Raw genomic sequence first — 23,486 nt, 5'->3', positions numbered from 1 at the left:
CATCTCGGCACGTCCATCAAAATATTCTACGAGTTGCCCAGTGGTAAATACACGTCGGCTTTTGGGAATGTACCATAATTAACATAGCACATGAACGCATTACTATATTAAGTGATGTAAGTTCATACTCAATGTCCTTGGATGTCAGTTAAAAATTTGATCAAATAATGATGTATCTAAAATATCCTCTGCAGAATTTAGACAGACATCAGGCAAGACATGCGGTATTTCTACACAGGTTATGCTGTCAATGATCGTCTAGACTCTAGAGGATGCGATAGCACTTTCCAAATTAATAAATATATTATTATTATTATATGCACTGTGCATCTTAGCATATTTTGTTAGATTTCAATTAAACTGAACTGATTTGAACTCATCTTGCAGCCTTAGTTGCTGATGCCCTCTTGTGGGGTTATTGAGAATCTCCAGCCTGCACAAGAAACACTATGTTCTTCTGAAGCTATGAGTGGATGCTTTAATAGCTCGACCCACAGCGGGAACTTATTTTTATGAGTTATGATGACCACTTTATGGATTATAAACTGGTCACTGATTCTTAAAATACAGGACAAAACATATCTTAAAGCCCTCTTTATGTTAAAAATCAAGAAATTCATCCAAATTAAAATACTTCAAAAGTAAAAGAAATTCTACATGGAAATCTGGATACGCACATTGCTTTTATTTTTAAACAGTTTCTTTAGTTTTATTTTAAATACATGCTTTTTTTTGAATGACTTCTACATTTTTTTCAAATGCTTTATTTAAACATTCAGTTTACAGAGTAAAACAACATAATAACAACAACAACATAATAGCACAAAAAAGAAATTAGACAACGATAAACAGGAAAATAAAAAATAAAATAAAAAATAAAAAAAGAGGGCAATAGATGAACTAAATCTAAACATTTAATAAAGTAAAAAGTTTGTAGGACTTACAAATTTTACATGTTTTGAGAGCTTTGTACGGAGCCCCTCTAGTCCCACTTTGGTAAAAAAAATTAATTATAACTATCTTGTGGCCTCAAGATAGTAACTCGTGGCCTCAAGATAGTAACTCGTGGCCTCAAGATAGTAACTCGTGGCCTCAAGATACTAACTCGTGGCCACAAGATAGTAACTCGTGGCCTCAAGATAGTAACTCGTGGCCTCAAGATAGTAACTCGTGGCCACAAGATACTAACTCGTGGCCACAAGATAGTAACTCGTGGCCACAAGATACTAACTCGTGGCCACAAGATAGTAACTCGTGGCCTCAAGATACTAACTCGTGGCCTCAAGATAGTAACTTGTGGCCTCAAGATAGTAACTCGTGGCCTCAAGATACTAACTCGTGGCCACAAGATAGTAACTCGTGGCCTCAAGATACTAACTCGTGGCCTCAAGATAGTAACTCGTGGCCTCAAGATAGTAACTCGTGGCCACAAGATAGTAACTCGTGGCCACAAGATAGTAACTCGTGGCCACAAGATAGTAACTCGTGGCCTCAAGATACTAACTCGTGGCCTCAAGATAGTAACTCGTGGCCACAAGATAGTAACTCGTGGCCTCAAGATAGTAACTCGTGGCCACAAGATAGTAACTCGTGGCCTCAAGATAGTAACTCGTGGCCTCAAGATAGTAACTCGTGGCCACAAGATACTAACTCGTGGCCACAAGATAGTAACTCGTGGCCACAAGATACTAACTCGTGGCCACAAGATAGTAACTCGTGGCCTCAAGATACTAACTCGTGGCCTCAAGATAGTAACTTGTGGCCTCAAGATAGTAACTCGTGGCCTCAAGATACTAACTCGTGGCCACAAGATAGTAACTCGTGGCCTCAAGATACTAACTCGTGGCCTCAAGATAGTAACTCGTGGCCTCAAGATAGTAACTCGTGGCCACAAGATAGTAACTCGTGGCCACAAGATAGTAACTCGTGGCCACAAGATAGTAACTCGTGGCCTCAAGATACTAACTCGTGGCCTCAAGATAGTAACTCGTGGCCACAAGATACTAACTCGTGGCCACAAGATAGTAACTCGTGGCCACAAGATACTAACTCGTGGCCACAAGATAGTAACTCGTGGCCTCAAGATACTAACTCGTGGCCTCAAGATAGTAACTTGTGGCCTCAAGATAGTAACTCGTGGCCTCAAGATACTAACTCGTGGCCACAAGATAGTAACTCGTGGCCTCAAGATACTAACTCGTGGCCTCAAGATAGTAACTCGTGGCCTCAAGATAGTAACTCGTGGCCACAAGATAGTAACTCGTGGCCACAAGATAGTAACTCGTGGCCACAAGATAGTAACTCGTGGCCTCAAGATACTAACTCGTGGCCTCAAGATAGTAACTCGTGGCCACAAGATAGTAACTCGTGGCCTCAAGATAGTAACTCGTGGCCACAAGATAGTAACTCGTGGCCTCAAGATAGTAACTCGTGGCCTCAAGATAGTAACTCGTGGCCACAAGATACTAACTCGTGGCCACAAGATAGTAACTCGTGGCCACAAGATACTAACTCGTGGCCACAAGATAGTAACTCGTGGCCTCAAGATACTAACTCGTGGCCTCAAGATAGTAACTTGTGGCCTCAAGATAGTAACTCGTGGCCTCAAGATACTAACTCGTGGCCACAAGATAGTAACTCGTGGCCTCAAGATACTAACTCGTGGCCTCAAGATAGTAACTCGTGGCCTCAAGATAGTAACTCGTGGCCACAAGATAGTAACTCGTGGCCACAAGATAGTAACTCGTGGCCACAAGATAGTAACTCGTGGCCACAAGATAGTAACTCGTGGCCTCAAGATACTAACTCGTGGCCTCAAGATAGTAACTCGTGGCCTCAAGATACTAACTCGTGGCCTCAAGATAGTAACTCGTGGCCACAAGATAGTAACTCGTGGCCACAAGATAGTAACTCGTGGCCACAAGATAGTAACTCGTGGCCACAAGATAGTAACTCGTGGCCACAAGATACTAACTCGTGGCCACAAGATAGTAACTCGTGGCCTCAAGATACTAACTCGTGGCCACAAGATAGTAACTCGTGGCCTCAAGATAGTAACTTGTGGCCTCAAGATAGTAACTCGTGGCCTCAAGATACTAACTCGTGGCCACAAGATAGTAACTCGTGGCCTCAAGATACTAACTCGTGGCCTCAAGATAGTAACTCGTGGCCTCAAGATAGTAACTCGTGGCCACAAGATAGTAACTCGTGGCCACAAGATAGTAACTCGTGGCCACAAGATAGTAACTCGTGGCCTCAAGATACTAACTCGTGGCCTCAAGATAGTAACTCGTGGCCACAAGATAGTAACTCGTGGCCTCAAGATACTAACTCGTGGCCTCAAGATAGTAACTCGTGGCCACAAGATAGTAACTCGTGGCCACAAGATAGTAACTCGTGGCCTCAAGATACTAACTCGTGGCCTCAAGATAGTAACTCGTGGCCACAAGATAGTAACTCGTGGCCTCAAGATAGTAACTCGTGGCCACAAGATAGTAACTCGTGGCCACAAGATAGTAACTCGTGGCCTCAAGATAGTAACTCGTGGCCACAAGATAGTAACTCGTGGCCACAAGATAGTAACTCGTGGCCACAAGATAGTAACTCGTGGCCTCAAGATAGTAACTCGTGGCCACAAGATAGTAACTCGTGGCCACAAGATAGTAACTCGTGGCCTCAAGATAGTAACTCGTGGCCACAAGATAGTAACTCGTGGCCACAAGATAGTAACTCGTGGCCACAAGATAGTAACTCGTGGCCACAAGATAGTAACTCGTGGCCTCAAGATAGTAACTCGTGGCCACAAGATAGTAACTCGTGGCCACAAGATAGTAACTCGTGGCCACAAGATAGTAACTCGTGGCCTCAAGATAGTAACTCGTGGCCACAAGATAGTAACTCGTGGCCACAAGATAGTAACTCGTGGCCTCAAGATAGTAACTCGTGGCCACAAGATAGTAACTCGTGGCCACAAGATAGTAACTCGTGGCCTCAAGATAGTAACTCGTGGCCACAAGATAGTAACCCGTGGCCACAAGATAGTAACTCGTGGCCTCAAGATAGTAACTCGTGGCCTCAAGATAGTAACTCGTGGCCACAAGATAGTAACTCGTGGCCACAAGATAGTAACTCGTGGCCACAAGATACTAACTCGTGGCCTCAAGATAGTAACTCGTGGCCTCAAGATAGTAACTCGTGGCCTCAAGATACTAACTCGTGGCCACAAGATAGTAACTCGTGGCCTCAAGATACTAACTCGTGGCCTCAAGATAGTAACTCGTGGCCTCAAGATAGTAACTCGTGGCCTCAAGATAGTAACTCGTGGCCACAAGATAGTAACTCGTGGCCACAAGATAGTAACTCGTGGCCTCAAGATACTAACTCGTGGCCTCAAGATAGTAACTCGTGGCCACAAGATAGTAACTCGTGGCCTCAAGATACTAACTCGTGGCCTCAAGATAGTAACTCGTGGCCACAAGATAGTAACTCGTGGCACAAGTTACTATCTTGAGGCCACGAGTTACTATCTTGTGGCCACGAGTTACTATCTTGAGGCCACGAGTTACTATCTTGAGGCCACGAGTTACTATCTTGAGGCCACGAGTTACTATCTTGTGGCCACGAGTTACTATCTTGAGGCCACGAGTTACTATCTTGAGACCACGAGTTACTATCTTGTGGCCACGAGTTACTATGGCTATCTTGTGGCCACGAGTTACTATCTTGAGGCCACGAGTTACTATCTTGAGGCCACAAGATAGTTATAATTAATTTGTTTTTTACCAAATTGGGACTAGAGGGGCTCCGTACTTTTGGGTTAAGAGAGGAAGAAATTGTAGTGAAGTAATGTTTTATCTCATGTTTTATCTCACACTTGAAAACTTACACTTGCTATGAAACCTGTCCTCAGCATGAGGTCACAATCGAAAACTGCCATAAAGTGTTTAAAAATGCAACAAAATATGCATTTAAAATTGAAATTTGAGATCAGTAATATATCAAACAATACAAAAAGTAAATCTGGGATTATATTTTCCCTTTTTAAAAAAAGCCTATCGAAGTTTCCTACACTTCTTAAACTTTATAATCCTGAATAAATCAGGCAATGTCATGGTCAACTCTGAGGACCCCGGTCCTATTCCTTGAATCTCGTCCTGAAAGTTTTAATGTTGAGGTCTCTGCGGCCACAGCTTTAACGTGACAGCCATTAAGACAGCTTCAACCGAGGAAAAAAATCAATCTCTGCACTGTACAACATGTGGTTAAACATATTCAGGTTCAATTTGTTTCCTTTTCCTGTAACGGAGCCTTTAGATATCCTAGGCAGAAATAGTCCTCACTTTAGATAAGTTCACAAAATAGTGAACTGACAACTACTAAATGTTTTATAACAACCTGAATTACAGTAGAAACGTCAATAGTAAATACAGTATGTGTTAATAATAAGATTTATAAATGTACATTTAAATAGTTTATTAATCGTTCGTAGGAACAGTTGGCAACTCCTAAAAACTGGTTTGTAAATAATCTAATACATAATTTAGAAATGATAAATTGATCATAAAATGCAATTATTATAGATATGCTTATAGATCAAGAATTAAAGCTGTATTTATAAACTGCTTATTATTAATGTTTAGTAAATTATGAATTAAGTTGGAACATTGTCAGTTCCCTCAGTATTTAACACCGTCAGATGAAGGTTTCTGTTAGATTTGAAAGAAATATTTATATACATTTATTGTGTTAAAATCTTAAAACATCACTGAACTAGCATATATGATATTATGTCTGATTTACCGAAGAAAATGTATATGTTTAATATAAAAAAGGAGGGTAGAGTTGGAAATTGAACTGGATTGGTCAAAATAATCCTAACCCAGGAAAACATTTTTTAGAGAATGTTTTTTTTTCACTTAGCTGCTCTACACACACTTTACACTGTTGTTGGATGGACCAAATAAATAGCATGATTTTTAATGTGACAGATGGAGTTGACACAAATTGTTACGAGATGAATGAATCTTAGAAAGATTAGAAAAAAATATTTTCAGAAAACTATGTTCACATGGTTCATTTAGAAGAGACCCTTTTTCTACAAAAATGTCAGTTTATAATAATGTAGTATCAAATAATAAAAACTAACTTCTAAACATCCGTTGTCTCATATCTCAAGAAGAATCAGTGGTCTGTTTCAATACTAGTCTCTTACTCTCTTTTATCAGAGAGGAATGAAACCCAGCCCCACACAACATCACACATTTTACCCTTTTCCTTTCCCAAAATATGTACCACACTACTTATGATAATACACTATATTTTAACGGAAACAGTGTTAATTTGCGTGAATTGGGTGGCGTTCAATAGGACTTTTATTTTGAAACACTATTTTGGGATGACGCTACATGTTAAACCCGGTAGTGTAGCTCAATAATCTGATCATGTGAAACGATCAGATGGATGATCAAAACATTAGTGTCAGGATGTGTTGACATGTTTCTAGAGTTTATATCAGACCGGCGCATCATCTGTGAGGTGAGAGAATTACAACATCGCACTAAACTGACGTTTAAGAGCAAAGGTTTTGTGTTGTTTACACATTTGCAGGTTAGCTGAGATTACCAGACTATCATCATCATCGTCATCATCCACTGTAGTTTAACATCTGCTAATATTGTCTTGATTTGACAGTTTCAAAAAGTAAAAGTACCACGGAACTGTATGTGTGAATACCATATTGCATTTTAACTTAAAGTATTCGTTTTTGTGTGTGTGTGTGTGTGTGTGTATATAAAATATTAGGGCTGGGTATTGAGACAAATTTCACAATTTGATTCGATTTCGATTCACAAGCTTGCAATTCGATTCGATTTCGATTACGATTCGATTCGATTCAATATCAATTATTTTGTATATCATTTACAATAAATGGCCATTTTTCTCAAGGTAATCAAGTCTCTTAAATGCTGTAAACTATGGGAGTCTATAGTTGTAGCCAATAGGCTTCATTAGCCTAAAATGAAGGTAATAATTAAATGTTTTGTAGCTATACAAACACTTAAATTACACTTTTATTTATTTTTATAATAAGAAGATTATATGAAATATAAACATTTAAATGGTGGCTGTCATAGAAACTTGCCAGATTTATTCAAATATGCATTAAATATTGAAGAACATTAAGTGTATGGGACATTGCGATACAATGTCCCATTCATTTAAATGAAACAGGATGACTAATCGATTCTTGAGATTTAAGAATCGATATCGGTTCTTAAAAATGAGAATCGATTAATATCGAGAAATCGATATTTATTACCCAGCCCTATAAAATATAGATGTGTCATGTGTTATTACAATGTTTTGGAAATTGTATAGCCTAATTGTTTTGGACTTATACCATGTAAATGTAAGAATATTGACAATTAACGTTACCGAAATCATTCAATATAGATGTATTCTCTTGTTTAGATATAATGTCGGACCCTCACTCATTTCTGGGGTCTGTGAGAAGAGGTCTGCGCTTAGATGTGTTTAAGGATGTTGCTCGTCAGTATCCTGTCATCTTCTGTATCTTCACCTTTATGATCTCCTCCACCATCATCCTCAACCAGTGAGTAGCTTCTGGAGCATGTTATTTCCCTCCCTCAATTGACTTTATGCATTGCACAGCTGCACTACTTCCTGAACTTAAGCCAGCTCATTGTTTCCTGTCTGCCATTATTGGCCAAACTTGATTAATTCAGGTGTGTCTGATTATTGTTGCCATGACTACTGAGTTCAGGCACACCTGAATCAATCCATTTGACCAATAATGGCAGACAGGAAACAAGAAGCTGGCTTAAAGGGGAAATGAAGCGGTGATTCAAGTTTACATGATTTACAAGATGGATTTCCAATATAATCAACAATTATATAAGGAACATTACAAATGTAAACATTTAGAAGAAAAAAAGAAAAAACGTTGTATCTTTCGCCGCCAGGGCGCCGCCATTGTGCAGGTGACGTCACGGGGTTGGTTGGCTCAAGTTTAACAGGCTCTGGGCATTGAAAATCGCGACATCAAACTGTGTTTAGACCAGTGTTTTGGCCGCGAACGACTAATGTTAGGTACAGATATTAGACAAAAAGACGACGTCTCATGTTATATGTTGACAAACTGCACATAGAAACATTGTTCGCGATGTCTGCCGTCAGATATTCCCGTCTCGTCAACACCATAAGTTACGTTGCTGTGTAGAACAGCCGGTGGTGGTTTGGGGCGGAGAGCGGGTTTGCAACGCTAACTTACCAGGTGTCAGTGTGGCTGTTGTCCTGCGATGCCCTCCGTGTCAGAGTCCATCTGTTGTCAAGAGGTTGATCTTGAGCATGTGTTGCGTGGTCAATTCTGCATCACCGGCGCGCACGTTTACCATGCTGTGCCGGGAGTTAGACGTGTGGAAGCGGCGATGCTTTCACTGAAGGATGTCAGAGCGGAGACACTTTTTCCTAGTATATTTAGGCTGTAGCTAACGTTACTAGCACTACCAGTGCGAAAATATGGACGTTTCATTTCTCCTTTAACAAATACGTGCTAACTTACATGTTATTGACGAGACGGGAATATCTGAAAACATCGCGAAAAATGTTTCTATGTGCAGTTTGTCAACATATAACATGAGACGTCGTCTTTTTGTCTAATATCTGTACCTAACATTAGTCGTTCGCGGTCAAAACACTGGTGTAAACACAGTTTGATGTCGCGATTTTCAATGCCCAGAGCCTGTTAAACTTGAGCCAACCAACCCCGTGACGTCACCTGCACAATGGCGGCGCCCTGGCGGTGAAAGATACAAAGTTTTTTTCTTTTTTTCTTCTAAATGTTTACATTTGTAATGTTTCTTATATAATTGTTGATTATCTTGGAAATCCATCTTGTAAATCATGTAAACTTGATTCACCGCTTCATTTCTCCTTTAAGTTCAGGAAGTAGTGCAGCTGTGCATAAGGCCAATTCCACTTATAATGTCAATCAAGGTTTACGGTGGCCGGGAGAACTCAACGCGCTGCAACTGAAGCAAACACAAATAGAAAAAAAAAAAAAAACGCGTGAAAAAAAACATGCAAATTGAAAAAAAAAAAAAGGAACGTGTGGAAAAAACATCTGCAAATAAAAAAAAAGCAACATCATCAGTTTCACGACAACACGCGTGCGATAGGCTTTATGCACAACTTACTTCCGCATCGCTTCCGGTCCAGGTCTTTTGTATGTGCTTCATGAATTTTTTTGCGGTTTTACTCAAGATAACTTAAAAGGAGCGTGCAAAGATTAGCATAACCAATATCCCTCACATGTGCAGATTGATATTTAAACGTTTTATATTTTTTATTCTTCACAGTAACGTTTGGATATTTAAAAGAAATAAAACGCCAATAACAAAGTGAACTAGGTAGGTTAGCTGATTACCTTAAATATCCATAGATATCGTAGTCAGTTCTTAAGGCCGTTAACACTTTCTCTGACAAGCGGGTGCGATGAGACCCGTTTTCCGGTTTGGTCACGTGACGCTCGGCATAAAGCCTATTACAGAAACACAACCAAATACAGAAACACGCTGCAAATAACACAGACCACAACGGAAATGCGTCCAGGGGAAGCAAATAAGTGACGAACCCGACTGGGACGTGCCAGAATGTCTAAAATGGGGAGAACTCCCTCTATCAGTAAACCTCTGGGTTCTGAACTGGTTGCAGTTCCTGTCTGGGTCCATATGAGGGCGCTCACAGGCAGAGTGCAGAATGAATGGAGGTCTATTGTGGAAGTAAAATAATGTCAAATGTTTTTGAAAAAATAAAAAAAAAGCACGTGCAATTGCACCAAACCATGCTTGCATTTTAATCCACTGCATTTTTATGGGCTGAAATTCAACATTGTTGAATGTTTCAATTAAAAATAACATTTTCATTATTACAAATTGAATAATCCAAATTCACCTTTCATATTTCTAGGGGTGTAACAATTCCCTCATGTCACGATTCGATACATATCACGATACTGAACTCACGATACGATATTATTGCGATACTTAAAAACAAATAATAAAAGTTTAACAAAAACTGTACTGTTGATTAAAATGCTAACTTTGATATTACATTGTGGGTTTAAATGAATAGGCTTGGACTTGGTGATTGTAACCCAAGGACATATGTATCATATTTATTATCATATTATTTAATTATTTCAAACGAATATGCTTGATCTCTGTCACTGACTAGATCTATTTAAAATAAATGTAGACCACTTTTTACTGGTAACATAAGAAATTTGGCATTATCAGGACCCACATATATTCCCCCATTCCATTATTATACATTATAATCAACATTATATATAGTAGTTTAATGTAGTACTGACACTAAAATTTTGAAAACTTTTTCTCACAGTCATTTTTATTTTGGGGGGACTATCCACTATACATATTGTCACTATACACAATACGTATTGTTGCATATTTGTATTGAGATTAGAGCCCGACCGATAAAGGATTTTGAAGTCTGATACCGATACAAATATTTATTGGTTTTAAAATCCGATATTCCGATATATCGGCCGATATTTTTTTTTAAATTATTATTTCAGAAATGTGCAACAAATTGTAAAACATACATTTACAATATAACAGGCCAAGGAGAGATGATGCGTCTCATTGCTATAACCGTCACGCTCTATTAAAGAAATACTTCAGTCACATTGTCAAAAGTTAAAAGGACAATTAGTCAACTACACTGTAACAACATAACGTAATTATTACTAGCTATACAAACTATACAATTCCAACACTCATGACATGGTTCAAGCGTATTTCCTCTGTTTTTAATTTTATTTTTGAAATATTCATTTATCGGCCATTATAACTGCCGATACCGATAGTTTGGAAAATGCCTAATATCGGCCGATAATATCGGCCTGGCTCTAATTGAGATATATTGTTACACCCCTATTTCACGTCCAAAATTTTCTAACTGTTTAAAAATACAACCTATTATATTCAACAGGCAATTTTTGGTCCATTTTATTTCACCTTGAAAATTCGGTTCCACAAATTCAGTGGTTTAAATTCAAGAGTGACGTTCAGGAACTGCAGGAAAAGTAATAGATTACAGAGCATACTCTCCATCTGCCGGCTTTACCAGCAGGGGGTGCAAGTGCGTCTTGACAAGCACCAAAAGCAACAGGAGAGGCCTTCACACAACGTCATTTGCTGAAATGGACAGAGCGATGAGTACGAGTTATAATTTATATGTGTGTGGAATAGGTTGATTAAGACACAAAACACACAGGCCTTTACTCAAGTGTCTTAAAAGATTAATTTTTAACCCCCGTGCAAAGTAAGGTGATTTGCCCACTGCAAAACTAAATTTTCTCGCCCGTTGGCATTGATAGTAAAACAATTATAATACACTGAGACAGAGTGAATTGTTTGTTTTAGTCACTATGACGAAATACTAAATTGATGTCTGGGTTTTACATGATGGCAAAGGCAATTTTATTTAAATATAGCATCGTTAAATACAACCCAATTACAATTATTAGAGCCAGACCGATATATCGGCAGGCCGATATTAACGGCCGATATTAGGCATTTTCCAAACTATCGGTATCGGCAGTTATAATGGCCGATAAATGAATATTTCAAAAATAAAACAAAAACAGAGGAAACACGCTTGAACCATGTCATGAGTGTTGGAGTTGTATGGTTTGTCCACCAGAAGGCACTCTACACCGTCCCTGTTGGCAACACTTGTTGAGTTGGTCACGATACATACATTGCTAGAATAACAATTAAAAGAACATCCTCATCAGTTCTCTTGACTCAAATAAGCAGGACAAAATTTGTGACTCATGCCCAGTTTTGCTGCTGTTAAGTGAAGCGGAGTTAGCTAGTAATAATTACGTTACATTGTCGTAATTTTTAACGTAATTTGTGACTGAAGTATTTCTTTAATAGCGCGTGACAGTTATAGCAATGAGACGCATCTTCTCTCCTTGGCCTGTTATATTGAAAATATATGTTTTACACTTTCCAGTATGACGTCATCCATTGCTAAATTATTATATCATCAAAGACTAGCTAACCATAAAGCTAGCTAACGCCACTATTATCAGTCCGTTCTGTTGTGACAAAAGAAACAAGTTTCTTTTTTAAATGCATTATCATATTATTTTAGTTAAAATAATCATAAATAACTACAAATAACTAATGTTAGGGAAATCTGTTAATGTTTTGTTGCGTGTTTCTGTAATAAAAACTAAAAATATATCGGCCGATATATCGGATTTTAAAACCAACAAATATTTGTATCGGTATCGGCCTTTAAAATCATTTATCGGTCGGGCTCTAACAATTATTAATCAAATTCAGCAATTATAAACGAAAAATTACATCTCTACCATGATATCTGTTAATCTCTGTGTTATGACGTGACTTGTCGTATATTTTATTCGCTTCTTTGCCCGTATTGGAGCGCGTCTCGTGGCTCTTACTAAGCGTTAAGCGATCTTATTTTTTTGCGATTTTCCAAAAGTCTATGGGGAAAATGCATAGCTTTTCGACCGAGGGAACCCATCCGAGTTGTCCTACAAAGTGACGTCATCACTTCGGCACTCTATTGGACGACTATGTATTCATTATGTAAATGGCTGTAAGCACCAGCACGTCCCAGCCGGATTCGTCACTTATGTGGTTCCCCTGGATTCAACATTTCCATTGTGGTGTGTGTTATTTGCTGCGCGTTTCTGTATTTTGGTGGTGTTGTGAGTATTTGGAGCTCACGTGTGTTGTGAAACTGGTGAAGATGTTTTCTTAATTTGCATGTGTTTTCTTCAGTTGCAGCGCATTGAGCTCTCCCGGCCACCGTAGTTTTTGCTCCAAGAATTCATTTTGTACCAGTTTATCTTTTAATAAACCATTTCCAGAAGCTCTACATGCAATTGATCCTTTAAGATTGGTGATTAACAAATATATCCACATGCTCACAGTGAACATGCCACTTTTCCCAGGTATCTGCATATTCTCATGGTTTTCTGGTCGTTTCTGGCGGGAGTGATCACATTCTACTGCTCCCTCAGCCCAGAATACTTGCTGCCCAATATCCTCATCTCTGTAAGGTCCAAGAGGAAAGTAAGTGTGTCCATTAGGATGTAAGAAGTGTGGCTAGTCCGAAGCGCAACAATGACAGTCTTTTATAAGAGATTGTTCAATTACACAAAGTGATAAACCTGAGTGAGATCAACTAAGAGTGGAACTAAGCCTTACTCCGGTGATCTATGTTTCAAGCATTATGTATTGAAAACTACCACAGAATATGCATGTGCACACCTTATAATGCTTTATTATCATACAAGTCTTCATCTTTCTGTCATGGGAGCCTCAGCAAATGGAACTTTAGTTCCAGTCCTTGATTCTGATTGGTTGAGCAGCGTTCGAAGCCGTTGTAAATTATTAAAATTCTTCAAGGGACTTAAAGGTGCAGTGTGTGATTTTTAGCGACATCTGGCGGTTCGGTTGCGAGTTGCACTAAGGGCTCAGCCCACTGCTCACCCCTTCCTTTCGAAGAAGCTACGGTGGCTCAAACGGGACAAACATATCATCGTCTGAGAGAGCAGAGAATAGCCAGAGCCAAGTGTCTGTACCACAGTCCATTATAAACCACATCATGGATGAAGTTTACAAAGCCATAGTCAGGTGCGGATCTTAGGAATGGTCTTGATATATAATATAATGATAGGAATCAGCTGATTGTCTCACAAACGTAACCAGCACATTTCTCCCCATAGTAGGGATGCTCCGATCGATCGGCCGGAGATCGGTATCGGCTGATAATAACATTTTATGACTCGATCGGTACTCACTAACTTGGCCGATCTTACAAACTGATCGCGATTTGATGATGTGAAAAGAGCCACGAAATCGACCCAAATCGCAGAATTCGATTCGTGGAGAAGGTTTCAAGCGTGTTCCGTCTTTCCCATGGCACAAAGTGATGTTTAATTAAATGCAATACATTTAATCTTATCAATTAACTCGTTTCATCTGACTCCATAAAATGAAAAGGGTTTATCAATGATATCTGTGCATCATTTAATACGTTAATGCTTGACTATTCCTTTTAACTAATGAAAATAAAGTCAAAGTCTGTTAGAATAGCCAAATATAACAATTTATTATGTCAGGTAAATGTATTATTACAATTCCACAAGGTAATCAGACCAAACCACCAAATGTTTTAGAACAAAGAACCTTACCCAACATATTACATGAGCTGAGAATACACAACATCATGGGCTGATCTGAATACAGAAAGGCAGCCCCGAACTCTATTTACATCTCCCTTTATAATCAGACCTCACTTGATATGTAAATCACCAGGTTACAAAGGAAAATTACTGAATCTCCCCCAACATGCTTATTGGGCGCAGACCATTTGCTTGGTTGTAAATTGCATTCAGACAACAAGGCAGAAGGTGTTGACTCAAAGACACACCCTTCCATGTGCAAGACATTTCTATATTCTTAAAAACCGTATTACCTTTTCTTTTATTACTTTGGCAATGAGACCATCAAAATGATTCTAAACAATCCTTAAAGCTTATCACATTCACATTAAAACCATATTCTTGTGTGAGTTTTCAGTATCATTGACTGAGAGAGTGAAAGAGAGAAGATGCAGATAAGATGTTCAGAGAAAAGGGGGTAGGGTGTCAAATGTTAATTTGCAAGCGATGCCATTTGTCTTCAGAAGGCATTGGTCAGATATTTTCTCTTTAACCAGTTTTCCAGTCTTACTATGACGTCAACGCGTGAGAGGAAGTATGATGCGTGGGGACTTAAATTATTTGGCGCGCAGTCATGTCTTCGCCGGTGTGGAACTACTACGATGTTTCGAAAAAAAATGAAAAATTCGCTATTTGCTGTGTATTTTTTCAAAGAAATCTCATGTGGAGGAGCATTGTCCAAAACATTTAATACAACGAACCTGATTTGTCACTTAAGAAGGAGCCTCCGTGAGACGTATGGCGAATATGAAAAACTGGCAACTGCAAAAAAGGCTCTCACTCAGCTTTATTTTGTCCTGCTCAGACTTGTATTGGACGATGTTAAAATTACATCGGACTTCTCCATTTTAGGAGACAAAATGTTTATTTTGTCCTCCACAGTATTGGACAATGTTTAAATAAACCTTATGGGCTGCATTAAACTGTTCCATTTTGTTTATTTGTCTTATATTAAGTCAATTAAGCATCGGAATCGGTATCGGTATCAGCCGATCACCATGACAAGAAATCGGTACTCGGTATCGGCTGCAAAAATCCTGATCGGAGCATCCCTACCCCATAGCAAACCCATAATACAGCGAGGGAGAAGAACTACATGAAACTATGCTGCTATATATGTTTTCTAACAGGGTAGTAAAAGTTTAGCTGGCTAATATTTGCTGTTACTGTGGACAGTACTGAACTGGTTAAAGCGTAGCCTTGTTTAAACTCGACGCGTCCGCATGAGCCCAGAGCCTCCGCATCCCATAGACATCATTTACTACACACAATAGGCTTTTTCTCTGATTGTGAAAACTCTTCACGATCGACTTAGATCTCTTATAAAATAGACGGGTTAGTGATTCCTGTAACATACTGTTTTACGGTCAATGACATGAGTACTTATCAGCTGTCTCACGAATGTAACAACACATTTATCCCTACATAGCAAACCCATAACACAGCGAGAGAGAACTAAGTTACATGAAACAATCCAACTAAATATTTTACAGCACTCACAAGGGAAAAGTCACTACTCACGGTGTAAATAACCGTATTCGAACTATAAATAAACTATCCGTTTTTTAAAGTGCCATGTTTAGCGCATTTTTACAGTCTATGATTAGACCGTTTGTTTTTTTATTTTATTGTTTACCATCTCATCCAGGAGCGGGGGCTCAGGGGGTCGCACACCGTGTCGCGCAGCACCACATCTTTAAAATTCGAACACATTATTCTCTATGAGTGTACTGTTAAGGCAAAAATTCAATAAACAGACATCACTGCGTAAGAGACACTCAGATTAAAATTAATAAAAGGAAAAGAGGTTTATTATTCTTGCAAGAATAATAAGGCTCAGTCGCTAACACAGATTGGTACACTGTGAAGAGAGTGACGCCCAGAACACAAGCCGGAGTTCAATCTTATGTCTCTCTCAAGGTTATTTACTGCAGGCCAAGCGTCTCTGTAAAATTCCACAAGCCATAGGATTCACATGCTAGGTTAGATTTACCGCTAACCCCCTCTATCCTCCCCAGTCTAAGATGACCTCTGACCTGGCCGGTTCTCTGGTGCCTCATTCCACTCTTGATAACGGAAAGACAAATTACCTCCTTCACGGATAGCAAAACCATAAGATATTCCTCTGTTATTACATAAAGGAGGTAAACGGATAGAAACACAAGACCCAACATTCATATGATTAAAATTTCCCCAACAGTACACACATTGGCGGCGCCATTCGGCGTCTGTCCTCGGCGCCCAGCGACGGCTCAGGACCGTGTTCAAAATCCTGCTGCGCCACCGAGCGCCATTTACATAGTTTTATATAAAATTTAAATTATTTTTGTCTCAAATCTTTGCTAATGGATCCTGACTTCGCCCTATGCAGCAATATACATTTAGTTTTGCTTTCATTTACAGAAATCAGCTGCTTGAATGACAATTAATTGCTGATGTTATTGGATTTTCAGGTGAGATTCTCAATTCATTGAGTTAACGGATGCTCTGAGGTAAAGTTTTCAGACTGCAGACTCTGCAACGATTGTATTTAATTCTACAGTACAATAATAACATAGAACAGACATTATCTTCATTTCATGTCATTAAATATAACAATATTGCTGGCCATACACTGATGGGAAAGTGCGCGTCCGGTGTGCAATACCTGGAGTTGTCCTAGACGTGGCGCGGCGCTTCTCGTCCGGTGTGCGACCCCCTTTAAACGTATTGTAGTGTCGGCCCATGACCAAATCAAGCGATTATGCGTGTTGATAGCACGCCAAAAAATGGAAATACGAATTGGCGTGTCATACACGCGCTACTTCATGAGATCAGTCTGCGTTGGACATTCACGATTGGTTACTGATAGAAAGGAAATGCCCATATTTGGGTTACACAGCGTTGTGCACGAGACTCAGAGATTTCCACCGATAACGGTCATGACAGACTTCAGTAAACACACTGGAATGCTAACTTCTTGGTAAATTCGGTAGAAATTTACTGCCGCAAGTTAACTAAATGTAATAAAATAAACATCTTAATGTAATTTTTCAACATTTTCTTTGGAGCAGCTTGAAAGAACACCCATTGAAGGAGTAAACTAGCCCACAATGTTTTTGCCTGCCGTGTCTCGCCTTAATGCTTTAATAACCAACATTTTATGGAGCTTTCCTTTCCCCATCACCCCAAATTAGGCTGAGTTCTCCCCCAGACTCACTGCACCTCAGACATAAGCCGCTTTCCGACCGGAGGGACTTTTGCAGTTCCTAGAACCTAACGTTCCTATAACCAGGGCTCAACATAAAAAAAAATACCCACTGGCCCCCGGGGCCAGTAGATCAGAGTTTTGCTGGCCCCTTCTATATTTTGACTGGCCCAGAAAGAAATACAAGGAAAATCACTTTTACATTAAACTGTATTTATTGTATACATTAAGATTAATCAAAACAGTGAAGGAAGTTCAGGAATTAAGAGAGAGACCCTGGACACATGCAAAAAATAACCTAATTTTAGCGTCCAGTAGATTGTTTGTCAATACCTGCTCTCTCCTCATCTCGATCTCTCTCTCTCTCTTTTTCCCTCAGTCTCCTCATCTTACTTATTAAAGCTAAAGTTATTCATTCAAGAGCAGTGAGTGATTTTCTTTTTGCCTTTAGTTGTTTGATTCGCAGTAATGTCGCAATCGTCCGCATATTAGACTGCTTCCCCTTTAAGAACGAGTGCAGATGAAAGTCTACTACTGATGCACCATATTTCCTCCCAACTATTTCCATAACTGCGTCCATTTTAGACATAAACTGTTTAAATGAATCTCCAAGCCAGTCATTTTGACACATTTTTGTGTACATTTGATCGTTTAGACGCGCACATGAAGCCCAAAGTATATACTTATCTCGTTGCGGTCTGTTTTGGAGCGCGCGCCGCATCGGGAACAGCATCTCTTGCGCTTTTTGTGCTTTTAATAGCTCTTTTTTTATTATTAAACGCACCCCGCAATTTAGCAACCGAAGTGACTTCATTTTACAACAATCACCGATCGTGCTGATTCTGTATTAAAGTTTGAGTTAAGGAGAAATGACAGCGTGCTACTGTACTGCTGTGATGGTAAGGACATTGCGCTAGACAGAATGCAGTTTTTAATGGTTTTACCTCAAATATATTCTATAATCTTTGGAAGCTGAAATCTAAAATAAAATCATATTATTATATCACAGATCTAAAGCGTATAACTTGAATGTTTAGTTCTGTCCTCCGTCAGGTGTTGTGCGCGCTGTGGAACCGCGTGAGATCTCACTCTCTCTCTCTCTCTCTTCCTCTTCTGGACTGCGCGAATAGCAAAATGCATCACAGACAAATGGTTTACTTTTATATATAGGCCTAGACATGGCTGGCGACTCAGCGAGATGGTTAATTTTTTTATAGCAATAATAAATGATAGCCTACATGTAGGCTATTTCTCCAGCGACAGCAATAACAATAACGTCCGAGCTTATCGATACAGCGGTCTTTCAAAATTCAGTCCCATTTAATACTGAGTACGCATCCATCCCTACCAGGTGTACTGTGTTTTCCATGACTCTAGGAATGTCCAGCCTCGTAGTTCTTTGGCATTTTAACATTGACACTCTTCGCGCCACACTGTTTATGACGTTTGCTGTTTGTTTTGCTGATCGCCAGTTACTGGCCCGCGCGGGCAAGTGACTGGCCAATCAACTAGCCCGACATACTCTTTTACTGGCCCCGGGCCATCGGGCCATTGCTTATGTCGAGCCCTGCTATAACCCTTTTTTTCTCGTGTTCCGACCGGACTAAATTGGGGATTTTTTTAGTTCCTCAGACCGTAGTTCCTATACCTCTTTCAGTGCCTTGTCTAGAGCGAGGACTTTTTTTTTAGTTCCCTTTCCCTAGGTCTACGTTGATTGGTTTCACTTATAAGTCATGCCCACTAGGACTGGGTATTGAGACAAATTTCACAATTCGATTCGATTTCGATTCACAAGCTTGCAATTCGATTCGATTTCGATTACGATTCGATTCGATTCAATGTCGATTATTTTGGATATCAGTTACAATAAATGGCAATTTTTCTCAAGGGAATCAAATCTCTTAAATGCTGTGAACTATGGTCTATATATATAGTCTAGTTGTAGCCTACTAGGCTTCATTAGCCTAATATGAAGGTAATAATTAACTGTTTTGTAGCTATACAAACACTTAAATTACACTTTTATTTATTTTTATAATAAGAAGATTATATGAAATATAATTTAAATGGTGGCTGTCATAAAAAATTGCCAGATTTATTCAAATATGCATTAAATATTGAAGAATACTAACGAGTGTGGACTAACGAGTTTATGTGGGTTTTCTGAGGTAAATGTGACGATACATGACATTGATTACAAGCTGTTTAATTGACGTGAAACACAGATTGAGCGAATCAATGTGACATGATACGGATTTCGATAAGCTGCACTCTATCTTTTAACACACTTTCAGATGCTCATTCATGTTTATTTCGCGCTGTGACTGGTATTATTAAGCCGGAAGAGAGATCAGCGCTGCTGCTTCTCCAGAGCGATCTCACGCCACAGCGCCAAAACCGTATTTATGTTTTTGAATTTCTAAAGAAAATGGACATAATTTGAAAATTGAGACTTTGTTTATATCAATAGTAACAAATGACAAAGATTATTGCGATTTGTTGGATGCGCGCAGCCGCGATACAATGTCTCATTCATAAAATGAAACAGGATGACTAATCGATTCTTGAGATTTAAGAATCGATATCGGTTTGTAAAAATGAGAATCGATTAATATCGAGAAATCGATATTTATTACCCAGCCCTAATGCCCACTGTCAACACGGACGGAACTTGTAGCGCGCTGTCTGCCATACGCGGTGTGTTTTTGCAAATCATTACAATGAGGATTAAGACAAACATAACGCATTCAACCAGCTAATTGCTAATGCTAGCTAAACTCACCCGTCGTTTTGTTTGCCTCCTGCGCTCTGCTCTTTTATCTTCTTCCACCATAAGATCATATTACGCTGGAGCCTTCGTCTTCTGTGTTTCTCGCCGTTCGTTCTCCGTTATTAAGGTCCCGGCAAGGCAGAACAGAAACATTGCAATCGGTCTTTGTTTTTTTTTTTTTTTTTTTTTTTTATTAAGAACAATCTTAGTACAGACATTTATGTATACAGCAAAATTAACATACAATATATAAATTACAAAGTCTTTCATACTAGGGGGGTATTGTAAACTTATATAAAGATATTATAACATTTGCATATTTTCAATGTTTTAAACGCTTTTTGCTTCATAGAAAATCTGAGTGAATCAATATAAAGCTCAATTTCTTTCCTAAATAAAATAAAATTAGGCTTTTTACAGGAGAATTTGCATTTATTAACATAAAAGAATGAAAGTAATTAAATAATTCTGATTGTGCTTGAATGCTGCTGGTTTGTTGTTGTTGTATGTGGCCACGCTACGTCTAGTGATGACGCTATAAAGACCGTCGCCCTGCTTGCGTTACCCCTCCTACCAGTTCCTATAGATAGAGTCGGTTGGTCTGGGAACGCCCCCGGGAACGCCCCGTCACGTGGTGTGAATTTAGCCCGTGGGGGAAAACATTGCCTTGGCGCTCATTGAAATACATGGGACAATCATGCCGAAGAGTTGCGGTGTCGTTTTCTGTACCACCAATAAACTAACAAATTATAAATTGAAGTTCTACAGCCTTTCTTACATACGTATACAGAACCGGATAGGAGGACAAAATGGCAAAATTAATCATATCTTATTAGATTACTGTGTGAGTAGAGGTCCCTGTGTGATAGTAGTGGATGTTTAACTCGTATTAGGCAGTGGGCCAGATTTGTCTGACGTTACATCCCTTACGAAAAAGAACTATAGTAATCCTATGGCTATTAGTATTCTATAGTAGTGTATAATATATACTTCTGTGATGTTCTTTAATACCTCTATACTTCTAGGCTATGTCCCAAAATACTATAGTATTCATATAGGATTAACGTTACTATAATATTTTGTCCTAAAATACTGCAAGATTCCTTAAATTGTTTTTCATAAGGGATGTCTCAGTCACATTAGCATTATTAGCTGAAGGTTATCAGACTGCAGTCTGTGAGAATTTGGATAACTGTCAGCAAAGTCCCTCTGCAACTTCGTAGCTACTACTACTGATTACTGTTTTACAAAAGGATTAATAGTTTTGACTGAAGCATACGTACAGTTGGTAAGTGACATGGTTTTATGGACTTATAGTAACTTATACGCAAGTTGATTGAGTAATAGGCTTGTGTTGCCGGTAGCTTCCGCGATGTCTTACCTGAAGATTCAACCAGATAACAATAGTCTGGAAACGACACCTCCGGCCATTTGGTTGGGTCATTGACCCAGTTTTTAATTAAATAAGGGCAATCATAACCTATTACAGTTAATTTTGCAATGTACCGTTGCCGGTCGGCAGGCATAAATGACTCGCAATATGACATTTTTGTCATTCAAATACATAGGATGGTCGCGCTGCTTTCCCCCACGCCGACCACGCCCCCCAACTATGACGCGTTGCCGACTGTATCTATGGCCACTTGGCCAGTGCGAACGCAAGCAAGTTTTGGGGAGAGTAGTTCTTAGAACTGCTTAGAATGAAGTGGACAGTTCCTATAACTTCTTGGTCGGAAAGCGGCTATAGTGAGTGGGATGCACTCATCTTTTCCTTTCTTGAACTTAGGAGGACATTATATGGGCCTCCCCATCCATCCTTTCCCCAATATAGACTTGGTGCCTTGGAATGAGTCATTCTTTTTTACTGCGCCATGTTCTGCAGCTTTACTACAATCCACAGACTAAACAACTCAGAGAATATTGCATATGGGTCTGCAACAACAGGGATCAATATCCCAATACACTAATAACCCATTCTCGGGTACCGTGAGAGTTTCTCATTGTCCACATGATGGCTGGCACAGTTCCTTTCTCCGCCTCTGTAATTGGTGTGTATTTTCGATTGCACAGCGGGGAAGTGTCTGTAAATTACAGATGCAATATTTGAAGAGCTCTTTTCCAAAACGCGTTAAACGCCATTTAAAAAAAAAATGAGTTTGTCGTGTCATTCTGCTGCGGACAGAACCCTTTCACTGCTCCATCAACGTTTCATGCCAAATCGCTATATTTCCTTGTTTAAAATGTACTGCAAGATACAGTTTCTTTCCAAGCCGCGATAAGCGCCAGCCCTGTTTTTAGCCTAAACACGATAAATCCTCAAATTCAATGAGCGCTCTACACAATCCAGCACGGCGGCACTCTGAACAGAGGTTTATTATGTTCATTCATTCCTCAAAATGAGTCCTAGTTTTCTAGTCGACTAGTAGTAGATCGTTTAAGCCATTTGTATTATCAGTAATCACATATATTGATTTAATTAAATGGGAGAGAAACCATATGAGCGTTTTAAATTGCATATTCCGCATCTCAACGTATGCATAAAGCTTGCCACAAAGAACCGGCAAAAGTAATGATTATGCATGAAACATTTGAATTGTTTATTAATAAACTAGTGTTTTCTGTCAGTGTCAGCAACAAAGATAAAGTTGATGATGCTTACTCGCCATCTTCGCAGTGAACGCGCATAGGCCTATAGAAACGCATACTTCGAATTAGCCTACATACGCAGAGAGTTGCCAATTTATTTTAGTTTTTAATTGTTTTGTTTAAAAGTAGATATTTAAAGCTTTCTGTAGCTTAGTTCTCAGGCCTGTGTGAGGCAAGCATCGCGGTGTTTCGGTTCATATTATGAGACGCGCTCCGGTTCACCTGCGCGCCTCTGTGTCCTGATTATATTGTCTGATATTTACTTCTAATGTATTAATCCAGTCAATTTGTCGATGAAACATTTATTAAAATGAAGATACAATTTATATGAAACGAAATTTACAAGCTTTCTACAAAACAAAACTTAGTAAGTGGTCAAAATCATGTCTGACGCACTCCAAATATTTTCCGATATTGGGCAGCTTTTGAATTTTGATCCTATCTCACTCATCTCATGCGGTTCCCTTTTCATAGCCTACTCAACATAGATGAAATAATAAAAATAAGTAATGTAATATTATTAAAAACAAATGTGAAATGTTTATTTATTTATTTATTTTTTTTTTTTT

General features: G+C 39.1%; 1 protein-coding gene across 4 annotated transcripts in view; it reads left to right on the top strand.

Annotated features, from left to right (window-relative positions):
• The first annotated feature begins 6,380 nt into the window (after nt 1-6,380).
• The window catches only part of snx14 (sorting nexin 14), a 112,965-nt gene continuing 95,859 nt past the window's right edge, over nt 6,381-23,486 (top strand). For all 4 annotated transcript variants that reach the window (XM_089118349.1, XM_089118346.1, XM_089118345.1 and 1 more), the window contains exons 1-3: nt 6,381-6,534; nt 7,471-7,612; nt 13,040-13,160. In XM_089118349.1, coding sequence (XP_088974475.1) covers nt 7,476-7,612; nt 13,040-13,160 — 258 coding nt within the window. In that variant the 5' untranslated portion in view covers nt 6,381-6,534; nt 7,471-7,475. The remainder of the gene's footprint in view (nt 6,535-7,470; nt 7,613-13,039; nt 13,161-23,486) is intronic.

This window comes from Pimephales promelas, chromosome 13, assembly GCF_988280905.1.
Source record: "Pimephales promelas chromosome 13, fPimPro1.hap1.1, whole genome shotgun sequence".
Taxonomy (NCBI): Eukaryota; Metazoa; Chordata; class Actinopteri; order Cypriniformes; family Leuciscidae; genus Pimephales; species Pimephales promelas.
The sequence above is the reverse complement of the archived record's forward strand: the minus strand, read 5'-3'. Positions and strand labels throughout refer to the sequence as shown.